Here is a 22,722-nt window from a genome sequence, read left to right on the forward strand (position 1 = left end):
ATGGCAAACCTTCCTTTTTGCAATGGCATGAACATCCGTTGATTCCTCTTAAAATGTACCCTTTTTTATGTATCAAAATGAAACCCTTTTTGAAAAACCACAAAACCCTTTATTAGCCAATTATTCTTGTCGCATAGTTGGTACTATATCAAAAATTTAATACCCTAATTCGTAAACTTTGGGCTGAAACAAAAGATTATTGCTAGACACAGCGTATTCTTTTTGAATGTCCATTTGAATTCTTCGAGAAACGTTGGTTTACCTATAAACATACATAATGCGATTACCTATAACAAGAAAACAACATCCTTTTCGAACCGAATAGCAAATGACGTTCCGAAATCTGAAGAATTCGTCTGCCAACAGTCCAAAACCACAAGGTCGTCATATATTTTTATGAATCACATGCAGAATTTGTATTTCATCCTTGTTGCAGTCACCTATCTCGTATAGAGGAAAACCAAAAATAGCATATCCATCATATAAAACACCTAATCTAGAGGCAGTACCAATCTGCAACCTTGCGAAGGTGTTTATCTCTGCGAATAGGGAAAAATAGTGTGAAACTTAGATACTCCTTGCAGATATTCGAATAAAAAAAACCGCACAGGATGAACTAGAGATTGAAACTGTCAATAAATACGATTTTTGTATTGTGCGTAGTTATTCGTGTTATAGTTTTCAGAGAGTGAGTACCTTTTTTTATTTTTTATTGGTACAATTTTCCATTTCTAACATACAATCCATTCTACTGCATTAATTTCTGAAAATTTATTTATTTGGCGTTTTACGTTTGAATAATTTGAAAATAACTGACTGTAGAAACTTTTTGGTATCGCATTGTAGAAATTAATTAGATATTTTTTAGGATGAATAAATACCGATTTTCCATCAAATTTCGTGAAATTGGCTCAGTAATTTTTTGAAAAGAAAATAGGGCCGCATAAAATAACTGATATCACTAATCTTTCACTTTTCAGTTGAATTTACATTAATTGAAAGAAACTGAGACCTTCAGAGAGTTGTTATATTTTTTTTATATTGATCTCAAATAATAATTGTTGAATAAAATAAAGGCAATCAACTTTTTAATTTGTCAGATGAGAATAATTCAGGATCTCCAAAATGAAAGCAAGAAGAATTAAGAAGTACAATTACTTAATTTGCTGAATTCAATGTATTTAACTCAATTTCTGTTCAGGTATTTCAGATGTTAATATTCTGAATACCTCTCTGCAATAATAAAGTTCAAATGAGTCGCTAAAGGTAGGTAAATAAATATCTTATACCGGGTAAATTTTTCTGTTAAAAATTTCAAAAGAGGTACATCTTATGAAAAAATGTTTAGAATAAAAAGTTAATGATTTTGATGGGAAGTCTGCTCACACTATACTGCCCCTGTTTTTATAGCAGATCGGTATACAAAAGTTTCATACGAACAATTATTCAAGATTCATCACATATGGCACTGTGGTCGAATTTGAATTTTCCGTCCAAACAACCTTAATTTATCCATTCAATTAATCATTCACATTAGATTTTAGTCTTAAATTGTTAAACCATTCATTTGAACGATGGAAAACGTTCTGTCCATAAAGATAGACGGCTCGACGGAGATTTCTACTAAATTCCAAATGAGAGAGATCCATTTCGATTTGTTTCTTTTCTTTCGAATTATAGGTAGATACTTTTCAATCAATTTCGAACCAAAAACAAATATTTTCGCCATTTTCAAATGATGAATGACAGTACATGTACTGAAACAAACAGTTCAGCAAAAAATGTCATAATTTCATGCGAATGATTGATGGTATTACGTCAATATCATTCAGCCGAAAACTTTGAATTCGATTACGGAGCCATCTGTGAAGAATCGTAAAAATTTGTAATTTTTACCGTAGAATACGAATCTGCAATAAAAACCATTGATTCCCATTTGAAAATAAATGGAAAAGGTTTTAACATCCCCCTTAAAACCATGTCCCTTTGAGTCGAAACATTATTCCATAAGATTTGTCAAGATTTTTTTCTGATTCGACTTGAAAAAATTATCCGGTATAAAAAAAAAATATTGAAAATTTAACAAAAATTCGGTATAAATCCTGACATCGATTTATCAATATTAGGTTTTATACATAATTTCGGTAAACTTTGTGATGATTTTCATATCAGGAATTGCAAAATGAAACACAGTGTGAGAGCGAATTAATTGTATTACATTCAAAGTATGTCTGCATGCCAAAGAATAATCTCTTAAGTGTATGAAGTATTAATTTGAATTTTGGAAAGAGGAGAAAGCCTACCAGAAACATATCGGGAGAATAAGAGATTTGTTGAGTTCATTGCAATAAATTCTCTATCGTGGTGAATTTTTTCTAAACACTTGAGATGTAAATCAATCGACAAATAAAGCAGTGTTTGAACTCCGCGTGAGTATGGACGATTATAACTTCAAGTGGTTTTTTAGACGACACAAACCAAAAAAATCTTCAGTCGATTTATCGTTTTTCTATTTTTCATACTTGTCCATTCTTTAGATAATCATATGCCGTTACAATAATGTAATCAATTATTTAATTTATTTCAGTTGAGTAACATTCCAGATAAAGGTCGATGATTGCAGGAATATGAAGTTGTTGAAGATAGAAATTATCTTCTGTTTCCTTCTGGCATGGATTGGTACAACAATTTCAAGTGAGTCCAAAATAAATCCATCATTTTTCTCGAAGATAAATCATCCGTTACTTATATTCCATATTTTTATAATTCGTTCTATGAATCAATCACCATAAACTTCCTAGTAATATCAAATGACAAAATATTGGTGCTTTTTTTTCCATCAGTTATGAAGAATGTTTAGTCATTGAATTTGATGGTGAAGATGGTCATAATTACAGACTTGAAGATGAATATTCAAGACATTCGGGGACAAACCGTTGATATTATTCAGGATGAATCATTATTATATTTAGTTATTTTAATTTCCAAGGATGGTAATCATTTTTATTACATGGCCTGAGATGAAAAATCATCCGTGATTAAAAAAAATACATTCTTACCTATACATATCTAGTCAAGAGAAACCACAAGATCATCTTTATATTTGGAATACCAATTCGACGTGATCTTTTGATTTTCTTTTTAATATAACTTGTTTGAAATTCAGAAACGAGCTATATTCCATGGGCCTGCCTGTCCGAAATGTTTGACCTGAATCAATCTCTGCACTTTTCAGAAACTGGTTTCAATAATCTCCTTTGTTAACCTAAAATAAACATGGCGTATCACACCGAAAAAACAGAATTTCTCAGGAAATAATAAAATTTTTAATAGCGACGATACAATTTCAATATAAATAAAAGATATGAATTATTCAGTAAAACAGATTGTCTTTATTAGACAGGTTACATTCTTTTTATTGGAAATGATATCATTTTAATGACCAAATTAGACACTTTCAAATGTCCTATTCCTATCCTATAACTACTAAATAGACGAAAACTGATGTCGGTGTCTGCGGGCCAATTTTCATGAGAAACTCATTGGCAAAAACAGTAAATTCATAGCTATCACGTACCGTTATATAGTTACAGAGTCTTCTTCGAAAATGTTCATTTTCGAAATATTGCTGTGAATTTCTTTCTGTTGGAAATGTTTCATTTTTGTGAATACCGACTTGTATAGTAACTTTTTACGCAGAATTGAATGTTGTTTATTGAATTTTCCGCAAACTGATATTTAATGACATATCGTAACTTCTTTTTTCTGATAGGACACCCTGTATAGTTATACATATTTCGATAAAGCTGAAAATTACCATTCCAAAAATGAATCATACGCGATAGTCAATTTATTTTTCTTATGGACGCCATATTGGTTCTTCTTATGAGGTGATATCCCTAAATAACGCAACTTTTTTGTAATTTAGCCACCCTGTAGTTCTAAAGGTTTTCAATATCTCTGTAGTGCCCCTTTAAATAGTCTTATGGTACGTATGGCCACGTCTTGTTATAATAATAATAATAATAAGTTTATTCACCAAAAAAATGTTTTACATAGATAACAAAAGAACAGTTGAGATGTAAATAAACATTGAAATCCCACTAAAACTAAAGTTGCGCGTGGGTTTTGCACAGTTAAATTTACATATTTAATGGATTCGGTCCTTACTTGGCGGAAATTCATTATAAATAAAATAAAACGAAGTAATTTCCACTATGTTATAGTGGAAATTACTTCGTTTTATTTTATTTAGTTAAATTTACAGTATTTCTTATATATTATGTATATGATATCTACAATACTTGACATTTAACCTATTTTAGATACATTACGAGAAAAAAAATCTAACAACAAACAAAATTTTTAAATAATTTGTGGATTTACATAATCGAGTTGACATTTTATATATTGATCCATACGATAGAACAACAACATAAACATCGAAAAAAGTCTGTTAGTCGATCAGAGATCGAACTAGATCTCTATTCAAGTTAAGCACGTAGCTTTTTAATTTTTTTTTCAACATGTAACAAGAGTTTATATTTATTATATTTATTTTTTGTTCAGAGGGCAGAAAATTGAAAATTTTTGGAATGAGGGAAGATATATTTCGTTGTCCGATTTTTGTACTACTCAGAGATGTTTTTACGTGATGTTCTTTTTTTTGCCTAGTGAAATGTTCATGATCAATATTATTCAATAAATATTTGTTTTTGTGTATATGTGTAAGTATGTTATAAAGAAATGTTTGTCTTACATCGCATATTTTTGCTAGTGAAAAAAGTAAATTGCTAGGGAAGGTTGGTTCTTTTCCATACATAATTTTCAGAATTCGTTTCTGTATCGTTTCTAACTTTCTTAAGTGAGCAGCAGCAACCCCTCCCCAGCTCAATATGGCATATTGAATACGAGATTCCACCAGAGCAAAGTAAATGATTCTCAACTGGTGAATGTCAAGTAATTTACTCAAATATTTGAATTTAAACAGCATACTTCTTAAGGTTTTTGTAACGTTCTCAGTGTGAACGTCCCATCTCATATGACTATCTATTATTACACCCAAATATTTGATAGTATCCGTTCTGGAAACATTAATAATCAATTCGTTGTCCCGTATATCGAGGGTGTTGAAATTTGGTAAGTGATTTCTGTAAGCTGTAAAAGTCATAAATTTCGTTTTTTCATAGTTTATTGTCAATAGTTGATGATTAAACCACTCAATTATATGTGGCATATCAGACTCCACCTTTTCTTTCAGGTCATGCCAGTTGTTATCCTCATACACTATCACCGTATCATCTGCAAAGCTGATTATAGTTCCGGTAGTGTTCAAGTTCAGTAAATTATTGAGATATATCGAGAACAATAGTGGCCCAAGGACAGTACCCTGTGGCACACCAAACTGAACTAACTCTTCTGAACTCATTTCATTTTCAACTTGTACAAATTGCTTCCTCTGATATAGATAGCTTTCTAAAAGATTGTAAGTTGTTCCTCGAACTCCAATATCTTCCAAGGTCTCGAGTAGCTGCTTATGACTCACAGTATCAAAAGCCTTGGAGAGGTCTAGAAATACACACAGACTGGGTCTCCCGTTGTCTATCGCTTTATAAATTTGGGATGTTAAGTTTATAATGGCATCTTGCGTAGATTTGCCTTCTCTGAACCCAAACTGTTTTTTCGATAGCAAGTTGTTTTTATTTATATAACCATTCAGTCTATTCTTGAGAGCTTTTTCAAAAATTTTCGCGACATTGGATATCAGTGAAATAGGTCTATAGTTTTCAATTTCACATTTTTTTCCTTTTTTATAGAGTGGCTTTATAACGGCAACTTTGAGTATAGAGGGATATACACCAGATTTCATCATTTCGTTGATAAGATATGTCATGGGTTTAGCGATTTCTTTTTGAATTTCTTTGAGAGTTTCAGATTTAATCTTATCAATTCCTGGTGATTTCTTTGTTGAAACCACATATTCTCTAGATTATTGTAAACAACAGCAGGAAAAAAAATTATTAATTGTTCGGTATCGTTCTTAATTGACTGTTACTTTTCTACCCTTTCCTTCAACCATATAAATCAATCACCCCGTCAGCATGAATGGCACATCAGACAGTGTAATGTGTAATGGTGTCTCAACAGTTTCGTGTGCATTTTCATCACTGCAAATTCTGCAATTCTATTTGTTCATGTAGGTATTCATTTAACAAAAAATGAGCTTCAACAGAATAAACTTTTCGATAAAATTGATCATCATTTTCAAGTTGTTCGAGAGCAAAATAAGAAAATAAACGACTTTTAGGGTGGTCTAATGGATGTGAACCCAATCATTCTCTTAAAATTCTCCATACTATTTTGTTTGCCTCTACTGAATCAATATTCTCTTGTGTATATGCATTTTTGTCGTACTGGTACTCTTGTACCGTATAGAGAAAGTTCACTCGAAAATTCTTCTACAATACAACGAATAGAAAGTCGATTAAGAGAATAATATTGTCCATGAATTATTTTTGAATTTCTTCCAGAATTCATAAATGAGCACGGATTTTCATAAGAACAATTTAACAATTCCTAAACGTTGTTGAAGCGTGTATATTCCCATGATTAAATGGCATAATTTACTCAACACAAATAACATAAGAAATAGTGAAAAATAATACAGTGTTGGCATTATAAATTTTCCAAATTTTGTCATTACTATTGGAAAACCATGTTATTGGCCTCAATTTTATGTGTAAATTTGAATATTTATAGGATTGATTCCGCCAGATAGGTATATGTGAAATTATTGAAAAACCCTCAATTCTTTCTCTTGATTTTGGCAAAAACGTAGTCCAATATGATATTTCTTTAATTTCGTCATTATACTAACTAACCCAGTACGAACTAATCTAACAGTTATCGAAGCAAACCTAACCTAACATAGAAGAATAAAAGCTAATCCTTCCGCAGGATCACCTACCAAACCAGGAATGGAGGATTGGATACCGAACACAAAAAAAATGAAATTAGATCTGTCATCGGAGAAAACTGATCCCAAAGAGACAATCTCGAAAGCTTTCACAGCCGCCTTGAAACAATTCAAATCTCAGATACGTGCTCAGCAACCAGTCATAATCACCTTCAGCATAACCACACCGGCAGGTAGCAGAGAAGACTATGTGGAGAACATAGAGCGCATCTTCAGGAACCTCATAATAAGAATGATCATGTACCCCACTGAAGGTTATGTGAGTACTGAAATAAAGAGCAGTGCAGATGGTACAATACCTGCTGTAATCGTAACGGTGTCTTTGGTTTCACCTAAGGCTCTTGAGAAAGAGGACAGCCCCAATGCAGGCTCCGTTCTTATAGATCTTTCGAAACCAGGAGTAGAGATGAATGACGTGTTGAGGAGAGCTTTATCCATGTCTGTGTCCAGTACTTCTGTACGTTACAACGGAAACAGATCCAACGACATCAAACTGAGGATCTTACCGCCAACTGGATCAACCCGCAACAATGTCCACACTATTATCGCTAGTGTTGAGTACATTCTACTAACCCTGGCACCAGACACAGATTTTGGCATAAAGACATCCTTTTCTGAAGACATAGATGGCACTTTGGTCGACATCAGGTGTGTTATCAACATCCATAAATTCAAGCCAAAGCACAAGAATACCTTTGATTTCGATATAGACCCCGCAAAGACTGGCTTAAATGAGAGCATCTCCAGCATCTTAAAGGGTATACAACCAGAAATCAATATCATCTTCAACGAGAAGAGACCAGTATTTTTGAAACTCACGATAAACCCTTCACCTAAAGCCACCAAGGAATCCTTGTCTCTTATAGCCAACAACATAGTTTTAATATTGGACAAGGTATATCCCAACAGGATTGATGGAACAGCCAACGTTTACCAGAATCCAGAAGGTGAAATCACTTCCCTAGTTGTGGAAATCGTGATTCAGCCAGAAAATATGATTGAAGTGGATCTGTCTGATCCCGAGGGAGCTAATAAGGTGAAAAGTGCAGTCGTAAGTAATGCACCAACATTCAAATCCAATTCCTTCACTTTAATTCTGAAATCTCCCGATAAACCTGACCCACAAAAAATGGAGAATATGATGCACACCTTGAGTTCTACCATTTCCCAACGCTTCCCAGAAAACGAGCAAAGATTCCAGGTAAGGCAAACAAAGAATGCTCAAGGATTAGTCACCAAAACGACCGTAGTCGTGACGATAAAACCCAACACTAAAAAAAATACGAAGAAAGTTATCACTGTAGATCTGTCCAAACCAGGTAATGATCTCAAAGAACGAATTATCGAAATTATACCAAGCTTGAAGAGCGCGTTCAACAAAGAGAACCCAGAACCTGTAAGTTTGACAGTTAATATCGTACCACCAAAGGATTCCGATGTAGATTTAGTACAGAAATCACTATCGACAGTGATAATCATCCTCAGTGAAACTTTTCCTCTTTATAAAATACAATCCGAGGCTTCTGTCAGAGAAAATCCGAAATCCTTCATCGAAGATGTCAAGTTGGTGTTCACCATCAACCCTCAGAGTTGTATGGATGAACAAATGATTTCAAAATCACTGACCATAAATCTAGGCGACTCGTTGAGTGAGCTGGTACCCAAATTCTCTGAAATCCTACCGAATATCAATGAATTGGTGGAAACTGGTCAAACTGCAAATATAAAATTGGATATCCAACCACCAGCTGGTTCAAATGAAGAAACAGTCAAACGCATAGTCAAAACTATAGTTACTTTGCTGACCAAATTGTATCCATACAACAAGATTGGGTTCCAAGTGAAGATTGTCAAGGACCAAGAAGGTACCATCGATGATGTGACTATTTTGATCACGATAGAACCAGTAGATGAAAAACCAAACAAAAAGTCTCCTCCAGAAATTATCAACATCAATATATTTGAGCCTAGAAAAGACATTACCAAACAAATACTCGACATTTTACCCACTTTAACTACAGCCACAGATAAACTCAAGAAAGGAACACCTGTTGAAATAAATTTCAATATAAAACCACCGCAAGGAACATCTATTGATGAAGTGAAAAAATCTGCAAATTCAGTGTTAACAGCAGTTTCTAAAGTTTATCCACAAGACAAAGTATCGGTTAGAGCTAAGATCACGAGAACTGAGCGAAAAGTAATAAAAACATTCGTTGTTACAATAAGGATAGAGCCACAACCAAATGAAGAAAGTACTACTGAAGCTGAAATAGGATCAACTACGCCTAAGAGCGTCAATCAAATAACTTTGGATCTGTCAGAACCAGGAACGAATGTTAATAATAAAATTTCAATAACATTAACAGAAATCAAGAAAGAACGAGATAAGAAACCAGAAGGGGAAAAACCTAATGAGTTCGTTCTGAACATAATACCACCAAAAAAATCTAATGAGAAATTCGTCAAGAATACAGTCAATACGTTGTCAACTACTCTTCAATCACTTTTCCCTTACGACAAAATCTCGGTTAGTTTGGATATCTCGAAGAAATCCGATGATACAATCTCCAACATAGTCGTCTACATCAAAATATCACCAAAGAAACCAAAAACAGAAAAACCAACCTCTACCTCTCAGGTCCATGAAATAATAATAAACTTGACCAAACCTGGAACAGACATTATCAAAGTAATTACACCAGAGTTACTAAAGATCAAGCCTGAAGTAGACAAAAATATTATAGAAAAACCAACAACATTAAAATTCGATATTGAACCTCCTAAAGAGTTAACAGAAGAATCCTTGAAGAAGACCGTTGATGTTATAACTACTACCGTTACAGACATATTCCCAGATAAAGAGATTTCAGTTAAATTGAATGTAAGGAAAGACAGTGAGGGAAATATTAAACACATTACAATGATTTTCGAGATAATACCTACCAAACCACAGACAACTACAATAAATCCAAATACTGATGATTTAGGCACAACTAAATCACCGAAAAAAAATATGGAATTCATCATAGATTTATCCAAACCAAAAAATAATATAGACGAAGAGATAAGAAGAATACTGCCTGATGTGCATGATGAAGTCATTCGGAAGCAATCTAAAGGCAAACCTGTGGATTTTGACTTCAAAATTACACCTCCTACGAATGCTTCTGAGATATTGGTGCGAAAGACAGTGAAATACATCGTAGATATTTTCACGAAAGTCTTTCCTAATAATGGAATGAAATACAAAGTCAAATTAGAGAAGCATACTAAAGACATATTTTCTAAAATTACAGTCACCCTTACAATAATGCCTAGTAAAGACGAAAAGTATCCGTGGATGATAAATTTGAACACAGTAAGTGGATCCCCAATCACAGAAGAAATACCACAAACAACTCCATCAATGGATGGAAAAAATGAAGAGATGTCCACTGCAACTACACCATATATAAAAGAACCGAAAGAGACTACTTTTACTATTGACTTAACGAAACCAGGCACAAAATTGATTCCAATTGTTGAAGAAATCATTCCTAAGATATCTCCAAACATCAAGCCGAAATTAGACAAAAATCATCCAGTTACATTGACATTCGATATCAAACCTCCCAGTGATTCCGATGATAAATTTCCAAAAGAAACCACAGAAAAGTTGGTTAATACATTGTCGAAATTCTTCCCCGATGATGTCATCAAGACTAAGACGAAAATCTTGAAGAAACCAAATGGTAAACCAGACAAAATTGTTGTTGAATTGACTATTGAACCATCAACCCACCATGAAACAACTGGAACCACACCAGGAACTGATGAAGCCGGACTAACAACTCCTTCAACTGATGAAAGCAATGAAAATACATCACCTGGCTCATCGACAACACCATCTACCGAAAAACCGAAGAAAACTACTTTCACAATTGACTTAACAAAACCAGGCACAAGTTTGATTCCTATTGTTGAAGAAATCATTCCAAAGATATCTCCAAACATCAAGCCGAAATTAGACAAAAATCATCCAGTTACATTGACATTCGACATCAAACCTCCCAGTGATTCCGATGATAAATTTCCAAAAGAAACCACAGAAAAGTTGGTTAATACATTGTCGAAATTCTTCCCCGATGATGTCATCAAGGTTAAGACGAAAATCTTGAAGAAACCAAATGGTAAACCAGACAAAATTATTGTTGACTTGACTATTGAACCATCAAGCAACAAAGAAACAACCGGAACTACACCAGGAACATCAAGAACTGATGAATCCCGACTAACAACTCCTTCAACTGATGAGAGCAACGAAAATACATCACCTGGCTCATCGACAACACCATCTACCAAAAAACCGAAGGAAACTACTTTCACAATTGACTTAACAAAACCAGGCACAAGTTTGATTCCTATTGTTGAAGAAATCATTCCAAAGATATCTCCAAACATCAAGCCGAAATTAGACAAAAATCATCCAGTTACATTGACATTCGACATCAAACCTCCCAGTGATTCCGATGATAAATTTCCAAAAGAAACCACAGAAAAGTTGGTTAATACATTGTCGAAATTCTTCCCCGATGATGTCATCAAGGTTAGGACGAAAATCTTGAAGAAACCAAATGGTAAACCAGACAAAATTATTGTTGACTTGACTATTGAACCATCAACCCACCATGAAACAACTGGAACCACACCAGGAACTGATGCAGCCGGACTAACAACTCCTTCAACTGATGAAAGCAATGAAAATACATCACCTGGCTCATCGACAACACCATCTACCGAAAAACCGAAGGAAACTACTTTCACAATTGACTTAACAAAACCAGGCACAAGTTTGATTCCTATTGTTGAAGAAATCATTCCTAAGATATCTCCAAACATCAAGCCGAAATTAGACAAAAATCATCCAGTTACATTGACATTTGACATCAAACCTCCCAGTGATTCCGATGATAAATTTCCAAAAGAAACCACAGAAAAGTTGGTTGAAACATTGTCGAAATTCTTCCCCGATGATGTCATCAAGGCTAAGACAAAAATCTTGAAAAAACCAAATGGTAAACCAGACAAAATTATTATTGACTTGACTATTGAACCATCAAGCAACAAAGAAACAACCGGAACTACACCAGGAACATCAAAAACTGACGAATCAGGGCTAACTACTCCCTCAACCGATGAAAGTAATGAAAAAGAAAAAACATCACCTGGTTCACCGTCAACACCATCTGACAAAGAAACATCAACTTATCAAGAAACAACTCGAACTACACCTGGAACATCAAGAACTGATGAAGCCGGACTAACAACTCCTTCAACTGATGAAAACAATGAAAACACATCACCTGGCTCATCGACAACACCATCTACCAAAAAACCTAAGGAAACTACTTTCACCATTGACTTAACAAAACCAGGCACAAGTTTGATTCCTATTGTTGAAGAAATCATTCCTAAGATATCTCCAAACATCAAGCCGAAATTAGACAAAAATCATCCAGTTACATTGACATTTGACATCAAACCTCCCAGTGATTCCGATGATAAATTTCCAAAAGAAACCACAGAAAAGTTGGTTGAAACATTGTCGAAATTCTTCCCCGATGATGTCATCAAGGCTAAGACGAAAATCTTGAAAAAACCAAATGGTAAACCAGACAAAATTATTATTGACTTGACTATTGAACCATCAAGCAACAAAGAAACAACCGGAACTACACCAGGAACATCAAAAACTGACGAATCAGGGCTAACTACTCCCTCAACCGATGAAAGTAAGGAAAAAACATCACCTGGTTCATCATCAACACCGTCTAACAAAGAAACATCAACTTATCAAGAAACAACTCGAACTACACCTGGAACATCAAGAACTGATGAAACCGGACTAACAACTCCTTCAACTGATGAAAGCAATGAAAATACATCACCTGGCTCATCGACAACACCATCTACCAAAAAACCTAAGGAAACTACTGTCACAATTGACTTAACAAAACCAGGCACAAGTTTGATTCCTATTGTTGAAGAAATCATTCCTAAGATATCTCCAAACATCAAGCCGAAATTAGACAAAAATCATCCAGTTACATTGACATTTGACATCAAACCTCCCAATGATTCCGATGATAAATTTCCAAAAGAAACCACAGAAAAGTTGGTTAATACATTGTCTAAATTCTTCCCCGATGATGTCATCAAGGCTAAGACGAAAATCTTGAAGAAACCAAATGGTAAACCAGACAAAATTATTATTGACTTGACTATTGAACCATCAACCAACAAAGAAACAACTGGAACTACACCAGGAACATCAAAAACTGACGAATCAGGGCTAACTACTCCCTCAACCGATGAAAGTAAGGAAAAAACATCACCTGGTTCATCATCAACGCCGTCTAACAAAGAAACATCAACTTATCAAGAAACAACTCGAACTACACCTGGAACATCAAGAACTGATGAAACCGGACTAACAACTCCTTCAACTGATGAAAGCAATGAAAATACATCACCTGGCTCATCGACAACACCATCTACCAAAAAACCTAAGGAAACTACTTTCACAATTGACTTAACAAAACCAGGCACAAGTTTGATTCCTATTGTTGAAGAAATCATTCCAAAGATATCTCCAAACATCAAGCCGAAATTAGACAAAAATCATCCAGTTACATTGACATTTGACATCAAACCTCCCAGTGATTCCGATGATAAATTTCCAAAAGAAACCACAGAAATGTTGGTTGAAACATTGTCGAAATTCTTCCCCGATGATGTCATCAAGGCTAAGACGAAAATCTTGAAGAAACCAAATGGTAAACCAGACAAAATTATTATTGACTTGACTATTGAACCATCAACCAACAAAGAAACAACTGGAACTACACCAGGAACATCAAAAACTGACGAATCAGGGCTAACTACTCCCTCAACCGATGAAAGTAAGGAAAAAACATCACCTGGTTCATCATCAACACCGTCTAACAAAGAAACATCAACTTATCAAGAAACAACTCGAACTACACCTGGAACATCAAGAACTGATGAAACCGGACTAACAACTCCTTCAACTGATGAAAGCAATGAAAATACATCACCTGGCTCATCGACAACACCATCTACCAAAAAACCTAAGGAAACTACTTTCACAATTGACTTAACAAAACCAGGCACAAGTTTGATTCCCATTGTTGAAGAAATCATTCCTAAGATATCTCCAAACATCAAGCCGAAATTAGACAAAAATCATCCAGTTACATTGACATTTGACATCAAACCTCCCAGTGATTCCGATGATAAATTTCCAAAAGATACCACAGAAAAGTTGGTTAATACATTGTCTAAATTCTTCCCCGATGATGTCATCAAGGCTAAGACGAAAATCTTGAAGAAACCAAATGGTAAACCAGACAAAATTATTATTGACTTGACTATTGAACCATCAACCAACAAAGAAACAACTGGAACTACACCAGGAACATCAAAAACTGACGAATCAGGGCTAACTACTCCCTCAAATGATGAAAGTAATGAAAAAACATCACCTGGTTCATCATCAACACCGTCTAACAAAGAAACATCAACTTATCAAGAAACAACTCGAACTACACCTGGAACATCAAGAACTGATGAAGCCGGACTAACAACTCCTTCAACTGATGAAAGCAGTGAAAATACATCACCTGGCTCATCGACAACACCATCTACTAAAAAACCGAAGGAAACTACTTTCACAATTGACTTAACAAAACCAGGCACAAGTTTGATTCCTATTGTTGAAGAAATCATTCCAAAGATATCTCCAAACATCAAGCCGAAATTAGACAAAAATCATCCAGTTACATTGACATTTGACATCAAACCTCCCAGTGATTCCGATGATAAATTTCCAAAAGAAACCACAGAAATGTTGGTTGAAACATTGTCGAAATTCTTCCCCGATGATGTCATCAAGGCTAAGACGAAAATCTTGAAAAAACCAAATGGTAAACCAGACAAAATTATTGTTGACTTGACTATTGAACCATCAAGCAACAAAGAAACAACCGGAACTACACCAGGAACATCAAAAACTGACGAATCAGGGCTAACTACTCCCTCAACCGATGAAAGTAATGAAAAAGGAAAAACATCACCTGGTTCACCATCAACACCATCTGACAAAGAAACATCAACGTACCATGAAACAACTGGAACTACACCAGGAACATCAAGAACTGATGAAGCCGGACTAACAACTCCTTCAACTGATGAAAGCAGTGAAAATACATCACCTGGCTCATCGACAACACCATCTACCGAAAAACCGAAGGAAACTACTTTCACAATTGACTTAACAAAACCAGGCACAAGTTTGATTCCTATTGTTGAAGAAATCATTCCTAAGATATCTCCAAACATCAAGCCGAAATTAGACAAAAATCATCCAGTTACATTGACATTCGATATCAAACCTCCCAGTGATTCCGATGATAAATTTCCAAAAGAAACCACAGAAAAGTTGGTTGAAACATTGTCGAAATTCTTCCCCGATGATGTCATCAAGGCTAAGACGAAAATCTTGAAGAAACCAAATGGTAAACCAGACAAAATTATTATTGACTTGACTATTGAACCATCAACCAACAAAGAAACAACCGGAACTACACCAGGAACATCAAAAACTGACGAATCAGGGCTAACAACTCCTTCAACTGATGAAAGCAATGAAAATACATCACCTGGCTCATCAACAACACCATCTACCAAAACACCGAAGGAAACTACTTTCACAATTGACTTAACAAAACCAGGTACAAGTTTGATTCCTATTGTTGAAGAAATCATTCCTAAGATATCTCCAAACATCAAGCCGAAATTAGACAAAAATCATCCAGTTACATTGACATTCGATATCAAACCTCCCAGTGATTCCGATGATAAATTTCCAAAAGAAACCACAGAAAAGTTGGTTGAAACATTGTCGAAATTCTTCCCCGATGATGTCATCAAGGCTAAGACGAAAATCTTGAAGAAACCAAATGGTAAACCAGACAAAATTATTATTGACTTGACTATTGAACCATCAACCAACAAAGAAACAACCGGAACTACACCAGGAACATCAAAAACTGACGAATCAGGGCTAACAACTCCTTCAACTGATGAAAGCAATGAAAATACATCACCTGGCTCATCAACAACACCATCTACCAAAACACCGAAGGAAACTACTTTCACAATTGACTTAACAAAACCAGGTACAAGTTTGATTCCTATTGTTGAAGAAATCATTCCTAAGATATCTCCAAACATCAAGCCGAAATTAGACAAAAATCATCCAGTTACATTGACATTCGATATCAAACCTCCCAGTGATTCCGATGATAAATTTCCAAAAGAAACCACAGAAAAGTTGGTTGAAACATTGTCGAAATTCTTCCCCGATGATGTCATCAAGGCTAAGACGAAAATCTTGAAGAAACCAAATGGTAAACCAGACAAAATTATTGTTAACTTGACTATTGAACCATCAACCAACAAAGAAACAACCGGAACTACACCAGGAACATCAAAAACTGACGAATCAGGGCTAACAACTCCTTCAACTGATGAAAGCAATGAAAATACATCACCTGGCTCATCAACAACACCATCTACCAAAACACCGAAGGAAACTACTTTCACAATTGACTTAACAAAACCAGGTACAAGTTTGATTCCTATTGTTGAAGAAATCATTCCTAAGATATCTCCAAACATCAAGCCGAAATTAGACAAAAATCATCCAGTTACATTGACATTCGATATCAAACCTCCCAGTGATTCCGATGATAAATTTCCAAAAGAAACCACAGAAAAGTTGGTTGAAACATTGTCGAAATTCTTCCCCGATGATGTCATCAAGGCTAAGACGAAAATCTTGAAGAAACCAAATGGTAAACCAGACAAAATTATTATTGACTTGACTATTGAACCATCAACCAACAAAGAAACAACCGGAACTACACCAGGAACATCAAAAACTGACGAATCAGGGCTAACAACTCCTTCAACTGATGAAAGCAATGAAAATACATCACCTGGCTCATCAACAACACCATCTACCAAAACACCGAAGGAAACTACTTTCACAATTGACTTAACAAAACCAGGTACAAGTTTGATTCCTATTGTTGAAGAAATCATTCCTAAGATATCTCCAAACATCAAGCCGAAATTAGACAAAAATCATCCAGTTACATTGACATTCGATATCAAACCTCCCAGTGATTCCGATGATAAATTTCCAAAAGAAACCACAGAAAAGTTGGTTGAAACATTGTCGAAATTCTTCCCCGATGATGTCATCAAGGCTAAGACGAAAATCTTGAAGAAACCAAATGGTAAACCAGACAAAATTATTGTTAACTTGACTATTGAACCATCAAGCAACAAAGAAACAACTGGAACTACACCAGGAACATCAAAAACTGACGAACCAGAGCTTACTACTCCTAATGAAGAAATAATGAAATGGGTGACTGGTGTAAACTGGCTGACAACCCCTTCAGAAATCATAGATGGGGAGTTAACAGATGTAACAGATTCAACTCAAAAAAATACTCCTAAAGAATCTACAACACCTAGTGAAGAACTAACAGAGTCAACCACACCTTCTGAAGTTGAGGAAACTACAATCACCATCGATTTGTCCAAACCTGGAACCAATTTGGATGATAACATCGAAGAACTAATTCCATCTATCGATCCTTTATTAGATGATAAACAACCAGTTCGTTTGACTTTCAAAATAAAGCCCCCAATAGGAACAAAGTCAAGTAACCTAGATGATATCCCTAAAAAGCTCATTACCATTCTAGGTAAGTACTATCCTAATAAAAAAATCAACATCAGAACTAAAGCCAAAAAGGATAATAAGGGTTTCGTTACCGAAATCATTACTCAGATAATTATTCGGCCAACATCTCCGAAAAAACCACAGGACTTAAATATAGATGTGGATCTATCCAAACCAGGTTCCTCATTGCCAGACGAAGTGACCAATATTATACCCGGAGTATTACCTAAAGTGCAAAACGAATTGAAGAAAAACAAACCGGTTACCATGACTTTCACAATAAAACCACCAAACAAATCTACGGACGAGGATGTGAAACCTATGATCGAAACATTAGATGATATACTGTCTAAAGTATTCCCTAAAAATAAGATTGAAGTGCAATTAAATATCAAGAAGAACCCTGAAAATTATTTGACGGAGATAACTGTGAACGTTATTATACTGCCTAGTGACACACAAAAACCTAAACCCGAAGTTGTAGATATCGATCTTACCAAGCCAGGAGAAACTTTCGTTACACAAGTAGATAAAATTCTACCAAAGATTATACCAACTATAAACAAACCTTTGAAAAAAAACAAGCCAGTTACAATCTTCTTCACAATAAAGCCAAGTCCTGGATTGACTCAAAGTTATGTCCCTGTCATAAAAAAGACTTTGGAAAATATTCTAAAACAGTATTTCCCGCAAGGTACAGTAATTATTGATGTGAAAACTAAAAAAGATCCTCAGGGCTATTTAACAGACATAGTCGTAGAAACAACCCTTCAGCCAAAACCTACAATAACGATAGATTTGAAGGAATCAGACACTACATTAGATGATCAAGTGAAAGATAAGTTGCCAACTGTTATGAAACACATCAAAAATAGGTTGAACAAAAATGAACCCGTTACTTTGAGTTTCGAAATAAAGCCGCCATCCAAATCTACGGAATCTTACCTACAAGAACTTACTAAATCTTTAGTAACTATTCTAACAAAATACTTCCCAGATAATAAGATCAAGGCAACTGTGAAGGCACAAAAGGATCCTGACGGTTATATTACTGATGTTACTATTGATATAAACATTGAACCATCTTCAACTGTAACTACAGTATATTTAGACTTGAAGGATTCAGACACTCCATTGCATGATCAAGTAACAGAAAAGTTGCCAACAGTTATGAAACATGTCAAGGATAAGTTGAACAAAAAACAACGTGTTACCTTAAGCTTTAAGATAAAACCACCATCTGAATCCACTGAATCTTACCTACAAGATCTGACAAAATCCCTAGTCAATATTCTAACCAAATACTTCCCAGATAATAAGATCAAGGCAACTGTGAAGGCACAGAAAGATACTGACGGTTATATTACTGATGTTACTATTGATATAAATATTGAACCAGCATCAACTGTTACTACAGTATATTTGGACTTGAAAGATTCAGACACTCCATTACATGAACAAGTAAGAGACAAGTTGCCTTCAGTTATGAAGCACGTCAAGGATAAATTGAACAAAAAACAATCTGTTACATTAAGTTTCAATATAAAACCACCTTCTGAATCTACTGAATCTTACCTACAAGATCTGACAAAATCTCTAGTCAATATTCTGACAAGATACTTCCCAGATAATAAGATCAAGGCAACTGTGAAGGCACAGAAAGATTCTGACGGTTATATAACTGATGTTACTATTGATATAAACATTGAACCATCTTCAACTGTTACTACAGTATATTTGGACTTGAAAGATTCAGACACTCCATTACATGAACAAGTAAGAGACAAGTTGCCTTCAGTTATGAAGCACGTCAAGGATAAATTGCACAAAAAACAACCTGTTACATTGAATTTCAAGATAAAACCACCATCTGAATCTTCTGAAAGCTACCTGCAAAAAATAACCCAATCTTTGGTAACTATTCTAACAAGATACTTCCCCGAAAACAAAATCAAGGCCACTGTGACGGCGCAGAAGGATTCTAATGACTATATAACCGACGTAACTGTACAAATAAAGATTGAACCCTCTTCAAGTACAACTACAGTATATATAGACTTGAAAGATTCAGACACACCATTACATGATCAAGTAAGAGACAAATTACCGACAGTTATGAACCACGTCAAGAATAAGTTGAACAAAAAACAACCTGTTACATTGAGCTTCAAAATTAAACCACCATCTGAATCCACTGAATCTTACCTACAAGATCTAACAAAATCTCTGGTCAATATTCTAACCAGATACTTCCCAGATAATAAGATCAAGGCAACTGTGAAGGCACAGAAAGATTCTGACGGTTATATAACTGATGTTACTATTGATATAAACATTGAACCATCTTCAACTGTGACAACAGTATATTTAGACTTAAAAGATTCAGACACTCCATTACATGAACAAGTAAGAGACAAGTTGCCAACAGTTATGAACCACGTCAAGAATAAGTTGGACAAACAACAACCTGTGACTTTGAGCTTCAAGATAAAGCCACCTTCTGAATCTACTGAATCTTACCTACAAGATCTGACAAAATCTCTAGTCAATATTCTGACAAGATACTTCCCAGATAATAAGATCAAAGCCACTGTGAAGGCACAAAAAGATTCTGACGGTTATATAACTGATGTTACTATTGATATAAACATTGAGCCATCTTCAACTATGTCTATAGTATATATAGACTTAAAAGATTCAGACTCTTCATTACATGAACAAGTAAGAGACAAGTTGCCAACAGTTATGAATCAAGTCAAGAATAAGTTGGACAAACAACAACCTGTTACTTTAAGCTTCAAGATAAAGCCACCATCTGAATCTACTGAGTCTTACCTACAAGATCTGACAAAATCTCTAGTCAATATTTTGACAAGATACTTCCCAGATAATAAGATCAAGGCCACAGTGAAGGCACAAAAAGATTCTGACGGTTATATAACTGATGTTACTATTGATATAAACATTGAACCATCTTCAACTGTAACTACAGTATATTTGGACTTGAAAGATTCAGACACTCCATTAAATGAACAAGTAAGAGACAAGTTGCCAACAGTTATGAACCACGTCAAGAATAAGTTGGACAAACAACAACCTGTGACTTTGAGCTTCAAAATAAAACCACCATCTGAATCTACTGAATCTTACCTACAAGATCTGACAAAATCTCTAATCGATATTCTTACAAGATACTTCCCCAATAATAAAATCAAGGCCACCGTAAAGGCACAGAAGGATTCTGATAACTATATAACTGATGTAACTATCGATATAATCATTGAACCAGTCGAAACTACTACAATTTATTTAGACTTGAAAGATTCAGATATGCCATTGCATGATCAAGTTAAACAAAAGATGCCAAAAGTCATGAACCACGTCAAGAATAAGTTGAATAAAAAAGAACCAGTTACCTTGAGTTTTAAGATAAAGCCACCTTCTGGGTCCACTGAAGCTTACTTGCAAGAGTTGGCTAATTCTTTAGTTGATATTCTAAGGAAATACTTCCCCTACAACAAGATCAATGTTAGTTTAAATGCAGATAAAGACTCAGATGGCTACCTAACCAATGTTACCATAGGAATACGAATACAACCTGCTGCAACTAAATCGCCCAATGGTAGTAAAGGTTTCATTGTGGATATCGACCTAGCAAATCCTAGAGGCACACTCGACCAGCAGGTTGACACTACCATTCCGAATATTTTACCACAAATACGGAACGAACTTGACAAAGGCAAGTCCGTGCCCTTGAGTTTCAACGTACTACCTCCACAGGGTTCTGGACCTGACTACCTGCAAACGTTCACCCAGTCTTTGCTACCTGTCTTGAGCAAGTTTTTCCCAGGAAATAGGATGAGCATAAAGACGAGAGCTAGACAGAACTCTGATGGTTACTTGTCCAACATTGTTGTAGAAATTACTATTGTAGGAGAAAAAGTTCAGCGAGACAATATAGATATAGATTTAACAAGACCTGGAACCAGCTTGACTGAAGAAGTTTCTAATAATCTACCCTCAATTATGCCTTATCTAAAGAATGAATTAGCGAATGGTAGACCAGTGACTCTGACTCTCAATGTAAGACCTCCAGCTTATTCAGATAGATCCTTCATGAGACAAATAGGAAGGCAGGTGCTTTGGGTCGTGCCACAGTTCTTCCCACATAACCGTATGGGTGTTAAGACTTCAGCTAAACTAAATAGCGAGGGTTATTTAGCTGATATGGTCCTCAGAGTTAAAATTGAACCGTAGGTTTACAGATCCATGAAAGCTTTGAAGATTCAAGCTATATTCACTAAGTCAAATTCTACGTAGATACAAGGATCATCTAAATCTGAATATAGGTTTAATCGATTGTTAGTCTCTTTTATTTTTAAAACATTCACTTTGTATAAATTTAGCTACTTAAGTGTGTAATGAATTATATCCATTGTTGTATCAATAAACGCACAAAAAATTTATGTTTGTTTCAATTATTGATGGTAGTTCATTAATCTAGGAAAAAAGATTCAGGTTTCTTTGCCCTTGTTATGAATATTTGTTATGAACATTACGACCTTCCCCTTTAAAAAAGCGTCAATTCCTTGGCTTCTCTAATAACATCGAATTTTGTACATCAAACATTCGTATGGTTAACATGTTGAGATGAGTTTAAAACATGTACTCTAAAGTAGTATAAAAATAAACAGAATCTCGATTATGTTTTATTTTTCGAAAAATCGAAAAACAGAATCGATTTCATTCGAAATAGACAAATTTGAATGCAAAGTTCTTCTATGATTTGATGTTGATATAATATTATACATTTATTAATTTTCATGTCTCGAAAATATTCATAAATGTTCAAAATATACATCAATAAATTTGATATTTTACATTGTTAGTTACCAAGCAAGAAACTGAGAATTTTCCAATATTT

General features: G+C 34.8%; 1 protein-coding gene across 1 annotated transcript; it reads left to right on the forward strand.

Annotated features, from left to right (window-relative positions):
• The first annotated feature begins 646 nt into the window (after positions 1-646).
• LOC123684786 (mucin-2-like) lies at positions 647-22,262 on the forward strand. The gene is made up of 3 exons (XM_045624234.1): positions 647-688; positions 2,588-2,694; positions 6,958-22,262. The coding sequence occupies exons 2-3, from the start codon at positions 2,628-2,630 to the stop codon at positions 22,053-22,055; spliced, it is 15,165 nt and encodes a 5,054-aa protein (XP_045480190.1). The 5' UTR covers positions 647-688; positions 2,588-2,627; the 3' UTR covers positions 22,056-22,262.
• Positions 22,263-22,722: the final 460 nt, after the last annotated feature.

This window comes from Harmonia axyridis, chromosome 7 (genome assembly GCF_914767665.1).
Source record: "Harmonia axyridis chromosome 7, icHarAxyr1.1, whole genome shotgun sequence".
Lineage (NCBI taxonomy): Eukaryota > Metazoa > Arthropoda > Insecta > Coleoptera > Coccinellidae > Harmonia > Harmonia axyridis.

Bases quoted from the DNA above. Each gene is read 5' to 3' on its own strand.
- LOC123684786 (XM_045624234.1), top strand. From the start codon at position 2,628: ATGAAGTTGTTGAAGATAGAAATTATCTTCTGTTTCCTTCTGGCATGG. The intron at 2,695-6,957 runs GTGAGTCCAAAA...ATCCTTCCGCAG, and splicing joins GATTGGTACAACAATTTCAA to GATCACCTACCAAACCAGGA.